The sequence below is a fragment of the Malaya genurostris genome, chromosome 3 (genome assembly GCF_030247185.1).
Source record: "Malaya genurostris strain Urasoe2022 chromosome 3, Malgen_1.1, whole genome shotgun sequence".
Lineage (NCBI taxonomy): Eukaryota > Metazoa > Arthropoda > Insecta > Diptera > Culicidae > Malaya > Malaya genurostris.
The window spans coordinates 220,493,434-220,501,931 of NC_080572.1; the positions used below are offsets into that span (position 1 = coordinate 220,493,434).

General features: G+C 36.1%; 1 protein-coding gene across 2 annotated transcripts; it reads right to left on the minus strand.

Moving 5' to 3' along the window:
* Positions 1 to 5,064: 5,064 nt before the first annotated feature.
* LOC131437626 (ribonucleoside-diphosphate reductase subunit M2) lies at positions 5,065 to 8,155 on the minus strand. Of its 2 annotated transcripts, none has more exons than XM_058607097.1 (5): positions 7,968 to 8,155; positions 6,576 to 6,785; positions 6,240 to 6,520; positions 5,632 to 6,079; positions 5,065 to 5,569 (listed from the first exon to the last, which is right to left on the minus strand). In XM_058607097.1, exons 1-5 carry the CDS (start codon positions 8,037 to 8,039, stop codon positions 5,417 to 5,419), a joined length of 1,164 nt encoding a protein of 387 aa, XP_058463080.1. In that variant the 5' UTR covers positions 8,040 to 8,155; the 3' UTR covers positions 5,065 to 5,416. The 2 variants fall into 2 exon arrangements, with proteins under 2 accessions (XP_058463080.1, XP_058463082.1); XM_058607099.1 differs by lacking the exon at positions 7,968 to 8,155 and adding an exon at positions 6,853 to 6,926.
* Positions 8,156 to 8,498: the final 343 nt, after the last annotated feature.

Consider the following 8,498-nt stretch of genomic DNA (forward strand, 5'->3'; position numbering starts at 1 on the left):
GGTGATTTTTTCACCACTGAAAACAATAAATGCGACGATAAAACCACATGCAAATATTTTTTTACCTCAAAAAGCAGCCAATTTCACGAAAAATATATGAGGATGTAATAACTTCTTTTTTCATGGGAGGAGCATTAGGTAAACCAATCAAAAAGGGCGAAACTCGTATTCTGTCGATTTATTCAGTTAGATCGAAAAAAGTGGATAAATTTTCATACGATATTAAGTTTAACCAACAAAACTTCAACTCATCATAGAGTGATCGAAAGATACGATAATTTCTAAATAGGAATTGCAACCAATTTCATTGTTTTTCTTCAATTGATGTCAATGTAATCTTCGCTCGCCTTAAAAAAACAATTACTTTTTTATAGTGACTTGCCAAATTCGGCTGGGCGAAAAATGGAATTATCTTTAAAAAATTGTCTTACCATTATTTATTACGACCTTCACCGAGATTTACCTCAACAGCAGTACACCGATCAACTCGTTTCAATATTTTACTAAGCGTGATCAGATTTCGAAAGATCAACATGTGACTTCCAAGTGAAAATCAGATGTGGTCATGGAATCATTGATCTATGCATATGAGACCAAGATTAAATAGAAGCCCCAGTAACAAATTGATTGATAATTGTATGTTTCATAATTATTATAATTGTAAGATATGTTGGATAAGTAATTTCACGCGCTTTTGTAACGAACGTGAAACAAGCGTGGAATAACTTTTCGGAATTTTCTTCGCACTTTCTCAAAAGTTTATTTAACTGCTTGTGAAACTTATCCAATAATCCAACAAAATAGTTACGAGAAGAGTAAGAAAAAAAACAATATAAGAATAACTTGTGCTACTTGGCAGTCGACTGTATGGGTATTCTATGACGAGCCAAATCCTAAGACAAGACCTGACAACTGGGGGGGGGGGGGGCTGCTTTTGTTCCAAAAATGGACCAGTTTCTGATTGGCTGATTTTGATGTTGCTTCCCGCACAATGTGAAAAGAAAAAACTTTTGCAGGGTACGCGAGCAATGATGCCAAGTATAAAGAAAATTAGAAAACAAGTTTATTGAAATGTATAATTTTAGCTCACCAATGCAAATGAAAATTTTCAGAGAATGTTTCACTTTTTTTTCAATCTCATTTGTAATAAATGTTTATAGTGGCAGCACTATGTAATAAAAATCGTTTTTCTTTTTAGTGAATTAAAGTGTAACCAAAAAAGATTTGTTAAATTAGTGTAAACTCGAAAGTGCGTTTAGTTTTACGAGAAGAATGAACTGTTGTGTTCCACATTGTGGTCACACTAAGCATTTCTATCCAAACTTGACTTTTTCTGGTTTCTTAAAGATCCGGTAATACGTCAACAATGGATTCGATTTCGCGTTCAACATGAGATATTTCGTGTTTTGTCATCAACGCTCAATTAATTGTTTTAAGCATTAATATATAATAAAAAAATGCATCCACAAAACATTTTTCATGTTTATTTAAAATCAAAAACCGAGTTTAAAAATTTAAATTTAATAAAAACATTTCTCTTACCATAGAGTTATTAAAAAATCTGTAAATATGGCTACACTGTAGCCGATACGTTTGTATTTATTCCACAGGGCGAAAATGACGAGAAGAATAATTCGGAAGGAAGAATAAGAAGCCAGTTGTCAGGTCTTGTCTTAGGCCAAATCTAACAAAAGTTTATAGCATACGAAGCACTCCGTAACAAATTATAACCTGTTTCTTCAGAAGACCCATAATTATTGCCACCGTTTCATTAGAGTGATGTGGAGTCATCAACTTCAAATGTTCCAAACTATTTGCTTTCCAGAAGTTTTCGTATAAATTAGAAAAACAGACCACCCAGAAATCTCATTTTTTATCACGATAATGCGAGCAGCTTTGTGAACGATAAAAACATCGAAATTCGAATCGATGGACACTTCCTTCTTATTGACTTCTTATGTACGATTTAGACGGTCCGCCTTCTTCCGTCACCGTCACCGGAATGTCAGCTTCCGTCAAAATTAGTTTCATACTTTCTTTACCGGAACGTTCACACGCTCCGTCTGTCAAGACGTTTCGTGACGGTGACGTTACGTGTGAATTGTTCCATAAGAATACATGTAATTCTCGGTTAATTTTTCAAAAGGGCGTATAAGCAAGTGACAGTTTCTCTTTGTTTACTTTCTCTTCTATATTAATTACCAAGCGGTTTCCACGTTTATCACTCAACTCTTTGCATGAAATGATACCCGAAACTTTCAACTTTCAAACAGAATAGTGATATCAAAGAAAATCTGTTTAATCAAATCACAATAATCGAAAGAGAGAGTGATTAAAGAGAAACTGTCACTTGCTTATACGCCCTAATGAAAAATCAACCGAGAATTAATGTTGACGGTGCCGGTGACGAAGGTTGACTGTGACGGAAGGAGACGGATCGTCTGAATCGTACATAATGTTGACGGTGACGGAGGTTGACTGTGACGGAAGGAGCTGGATCGTCTGAATCGTTCGTAAGAATGCATGTAATTTATGTTGACGGTGACGGTGACGGAGATCGACTGTGACGGAAGAAGCCGGATCGTCTGAATCGTACATTATTCTCACACGTCAAAAATAAACTGCAAGGTCAAGAGTTTTTTGATATCTGAAGCGGTTGATGTGCTTCAGTAATGCTCATGGGGTATGTTTTGTAAAACAAGTGGGTATTTTAGTTTTTAATTGTTTATCTCGAATAAACCAAGCATTTCTTCTACACAAAAAAAAAAACATTATACTTACAGGGCTATCAGAATAATCAGCATCGTGTTCTAGTAACTGAAAATTAAATCGTCAAAAATAAATTTTATAGATAGATTCATTATCAATAGCTTTGGTACATCATTTTCGATTTTACCATTTCAATCAATTATAAAGGGTTAGGCGAAAATTTTGCGACATTCTCCGCTCAGGAAATAGTAAGATATCGTTGAACGTTGATCGTCTGTTGAACTGAAAACTGTGCGAAATGAAACAATAAGAATTTATATCACTTTCTTTAAAGAAATAAATTGTTATAAATAAATATTTCCATCCGTAGTGCAAGTATTCTTCAGGAAGGTAAAGTGTTGAAAAAGTGGGTAGATAATGTCAGAGACTTTAGAGAAAAATGTTCTAAACTGGTCTCAAAACTCCACAAATCGATAGCAACTATCAGTAGACAACTAAACAATCCGATTCCGGCTATCCTGGTTCCCGGTCTCCGGTTCCGGAAATAGTGGTCCTATATTCCAAAATGGATCTCATTCATGCAAAATCGTATACAAATTTCAAAATTTGAATAAAAACTAGTAGAGTTTGTACGTCATGTTAGTTGGTGGCCGTACGAGCCAACTTCGATTCTCGGGTTCCAGTGCTGGAAGTACATATAATATTGAACCCATTTGGTTTTCTTAAGGATCACCTATGCGAGCAAAGCACTGTTTTTTTCTGTATGTTATACTAATTAATGCACAAAGAATGCCTTGGTTTCTTTCAAAAATCGAAGAGAAACATTTTGAATAGAATACCACAGTGTTATATATGAGGAAGGCATCATAACACCACTAGGTGGATTAACACAGGTTTTTGTACAGGAATCGCATTCGTACATATTCGAAAATGTATTGTTCGTATTCGTTCGAAAGTGTGTGTTCGTCGAATAGTCGATACGGACGTAAACAAGCATGATGATACAAAATCAGCGAAAAGTCTAATAACAAATGATATCAAATATTTTTCTTTAAAACTTTAGTCTATACTAGAACTGATGGTTTAAAGTTGGATTAGCGTTGTATTTACGTATGTACGTTGTTTGAAAGTGTGATTGATTCGAACGTAAACGCTAATACGAATTTGACATACTTTCAAATGTATCACATACAACCGTAAACAAGAATGAGGGTGAATATTGCACAAGAAGCGGAGTTCTTTTCACGTTCCTGCATAATACGAAATAGTGCACGCTAACTTTTAAATAATTAACGTTTCACATTGATGCATTCGAAGTGTTTCACATATTTTATCAAACTCGGTTAACAGCTCTGGAGTTGGGTAAGCCGATTTTTTCGCCGCATTTGATTTTTATAAAATTTTTCCTCGATTTTTTCTTCAGGAATGAAAGATTCACACATGTGCTTAAAAGTTGTACCTCCATGACAGCGCAAAGTCTAACCAGAATAAGTACAGAAACTCCGAATGCTAATAAAGCAACAATGCGGAAACATTTATGCCAGCTTGCGAACGTTGTACAGCTGTGTTCCTACCGCCCCGTCTTCAACAAAACTGAAACTGTTCAAATCGTTGATCTTGCCACATTTCTTGTTCGGAGATGTTCTTCATGTCTCCCCTAGTGCCAATTTATTCAACCAGCTACGCGTAGCATTGAACTGCTGTGTGCGATACGTATATGGATTAAATCGCTACGACCACGTTAGTCATCTGCAACAGAACCTCATTGGATGTACTCTAAATGGATTTTATGCATATCGTTCCTGTGTTTTCCTTAGAGGTCTTCAGAAAACTCAGTTCCCTGCTGTACTCTATGGAAAACTTATTCAGTCTCGAGGACGTCGTTTGGAAAACTTAGTGATTCCTGCTCATAATACGGTGTGTTACGCTAGTTCACTGTTCGTTCGAGGTGTGATAAATTGGAACTTGTTGCCACCTGCAGTAAGACGCTCTCCCTCGGAAACAATTTCTAAAGTTGGCTGCATCGATTTTTTCAATTGTAACTAGTACCTAGTAGTATGTTAATTGTTAAAATAAGAAATTAAAATTAGATATAAGAATGTTATGCGAACGGTGAAATCGGAGGTAGTAATAATCAAAAGATATCTTATTTTACACTACTGGACAATAAACAAACAAACAAACAAACAAACAAACACGACCAACCAGCCCGAGCCTCCCCTACAAAAATAAAGATGCTATTTTATACCCAAATAAACGTTATTGTTTTTATTCAATATCCAACGACAAGATACCTGAAGAATCCCTTAGGAATATTTATGAAGATGCAAAACAATGAAAAATCAAACAAAAAGCTATTGTTCACAGAACGTTTCAAAAATACGTTTATTTACAACGTTAAGGAGATCGTTCATCCATATAAATGTGCGTGTATAAAATTATTCTAACATAGAAACACTCAAGTTCGTCTTATTAAACTAGTAGAAATAGATGCTGAACTTATTGACGGTGGCGATTCAACTGAAATTCATATCATTTGCTACTGTCTTTGCCGTAAAAATATAGGTTCCGATAAATCTAATATACAATTTCAAATGAGCATTGGTAGCAACCGATGTCATACAGGGGGTCAAGTCAAAATTGTTCAGTGGTCATTGCGTATTATCCGTTTCAAACACTATTTAATAATATTCGTTTACGAATAGTCCTAGAAATCAGCATCCAAAGTGAATACGTTATCAAGTCGATTTGCCATCACACCCCATTTTTGGTATTCTCCAACCTTTTTCTCGAAGAAGTTAGTCTTTCCTTCAAGTGAGATAAACTCCATAAAACTGAACGGGTTCTTCGTGTTATAAATCTGTCGAGAAAAAAAATGGATAAGAAATCAATATTCAAACGAACACGCGATAAAATGCTTACCTTATCGATTCCCAGTTCCAACAATAACCGATCCGCGACGAATTCTATGTATTGAGACATCAGATCACAGTTCATACCGAGCAGGTCAACCGGTAAGGCTTTAGTCAAAAATTCCTGCTCAATAACGACTGCTTCCCGAATAATTTCTATTACACGTTCTTGCGATGGCTTCTGTACCAGATATCTAAACATCAAGCACGCGAAATCTGTGTGGAGCCCCTCGTCACGTGAAATCAGCTCGTTGGAAAATGTTAGTCCCGGCATTAGGCCCCGTTTCTTCAGCCAAAAAATGGCCGCAAAACTGCCACTAAAGAAGATTCCCTCTACAGCAGCGAACGCGACAATTCGTTCGCCGAAGTTTGCCTGCTTACTTGCTATCCAGTTCAGTGCCCAGTCAGCTTTCCTCTTCACACAGGGTAGGGTTTCGATTGCATTGAATAGATGGTCGCTGTCGAAAGGGAAATAGATTATGATTAGTCTAGCGTAGCAGAAATTAAAGCTGGCATTCGTTGAAACAAACATCGAGCAATATGGTCTAACAATAATATGTCTACTGTTCCTGGGTAAACAAACAGTGTGTAGAAGCTGATATAAACTCAATTACTTACCGTTCTTTGGGGTCTCGAATGTAGGTATCAATGAGCAAGGAATACATCTCACTATGCACATTTTCCATAGCAATCTGGAAACCGTAGAAGCAACGGGCTTCGGTCACTTGCACCTCCTGACTGAAGCGTTCCACAAGGTTCTCGTTGACAATACCATCGGAAGCCGCAAAAAAGGCTAGCACATGCGAGATAAAGTGCTTTTCGCCCGATTTTAGTTTTTCCCAATCCTTCATGTCCTTGGACAGATCAACTTCCTCTACTGTCCAAAATGATGCTTCAGCCTGAAGGAAATCAAGATTTGTAAACCGAAGATTTTCTTTGTGTCATTGAAATTACCTTTTTGTACATCTTCCAGATGTCATGGTACTGGATAGGGAAAATAACAAACCTTCGTGGATTCTCTCGAAGCAAAGGCTCAATCGACGGATCGAACGTGGTCAATTCTTTCTCTGGCTTGGCGAGTTCGTTTGCATTGCTTGGTTTTTCGTGTGAATCCATTGCTTGAGGCACGTTGGCTCCACTCTCTGTCAGAACTTTGCGAACATGCTGAAATATGACAAGTTTTATAATATCAGAAATTCAGAACTGCCAAGCTGAACGCTATCTTGTTTACTTCACAGTGCAAATGCATGTTACGTACTTCTGACAGGGGAGCAAGCAACAGAGCAGCTTGTCTTTGCTCAATTTCACTCACGAATTGCAGTAAAACGAAACTGGTCAAGCTACTTGTCAACAAAGAAATAAGACGCGGGAAATATCGAAACAGCTGATCGAATCACAATCAAGGACGAATGGATTCAAAGAGCAATATTAGAGAAGATTCTGACAATAAAAATCAAAACATTCTGTAAAGTATACAATAAGACAAATCATCATCAATAAGTGTGTTTATTTAATCTTAAATCATTAATTTTACAGCTTTGTTTAAATTTAGACTAAATCTGTACAACTAATGACATTTCCTAGATTTTTGAAGAGGTAATGCTTTGTTGTGCCCTTACATCAATAATAAACTGTTCCATATTTCCACAGTCACAATTCTCTCCCAGTACGTACATGCGCAATTAATGCTTCTTCGAATAAACGTTGTAAGCATATTTCATGCGAATGAACACAGAATAATGAACCTTTTTTGCTTGTGTCAACGTGTACGCATCAGACGAAGTGAAAATGTAATGAACAAAGGTAAACGGACGATCATGTTTTTTCCTGTGAACGACATCGTTACTAAATCACGCTAGTCCAAATATCGTACTTGAGTTTTCGATTTTTTATGCTATTTAATACAAGAAAATGTTTCATTTCAACAGTATTGTGTTGATGTACTAATCCAAGCTGTTAGAACAATGAAACTATTAGCATATTTCACTGAAACCTTGCATAAAGCAACATTTTGTATCTAGATAAAAGAAACTCGATCTCAGTAAATGAATTTAATTATCCATTTTTCTAGATTGAAACATGCTTGAAGGTTATCGTCCTCATAATTTTATTCATCCAACACTATATAAACTAGGTTTTTTAGCGAAAAGAATTAAAAAATTCGCTTCAATACAATCTGAACTCACATACCTAGGTATTTCTTTAAATCGATTCATTCGTTAAATGGACATATTTGAATAGGAGATGCAATTAACTATAATTACTTTTTTGATGCATTCAACTCATTTTTCCATCTGTAACGCCATTTTACGATACTAAACTCGAAAAAAACTATCGAAAACATACCTTTATAGACATTTTTTCCACACCCTCGGAGATGTTTTCCTTTTCCAATTTGCTCTCACTAACGCGCGACATGATCGGTCTTTTTTAATAAAAGTTATTGTATTTAATAGATCTTCAAATTTTAATCAAACACTTGTCGGCGACCCGAGGCTTCAACGAGAAATGGTGATCACAGAATAAAACTCGGCATGTAAAGGTTCAAACGACAGGAAAAATGCCGCGAAAACATTGGAAATGAACACTGCGAAGGCGGCAAAAATCTATATGATGTAGGGGGTCTCTTTCAGACGTTCGTTATCAAATCATACTAAACCAAGCGCTATCGCGCTCTATTTTTTTATCATTTCTGACAGCGCACTGGTTATGTTTTTAATCGCCGAAAAGGTATTACATCGAAAATCCAATAGCAAATATGCACCGAGAAAAAGCAACCTAAAAGATGGAGATAATGGTACAAAAGAATTTTTTGTAAAATAAAAAAAATTAAAGTACGCAGACTAATCCCGTTTGTTCAAAACAACTAAACCATAC

What these genes read in the sequence shown, in the direction of transcription:
- LOC131437626 (XM_058607097.1), bottom strand. Translation starts at nt 8,039, where the DNA reads ATGTCGCGCGTTAGTGAGAGCAAATTGGAAAAGGAAAACATCTCCGAG. An exon ending in TGGAAAAAATGTCTATAAAG is followed by an intron (nt 6,786 to 7,967) that starts GTATGTTTTCGA and finishes GTCATATTTCAG; the next exon opens with CATGTTCGCAAAGTTCTGAC. An exon ending in ATTCGAGACCCCAAAGAACG is followed by an intron (nt 6,080 to 6,239) that starts GTAAGTAATTGA and finishes CCCTTTCGACAG; the next exon opens with CGACCATCTATTCAATGCAA.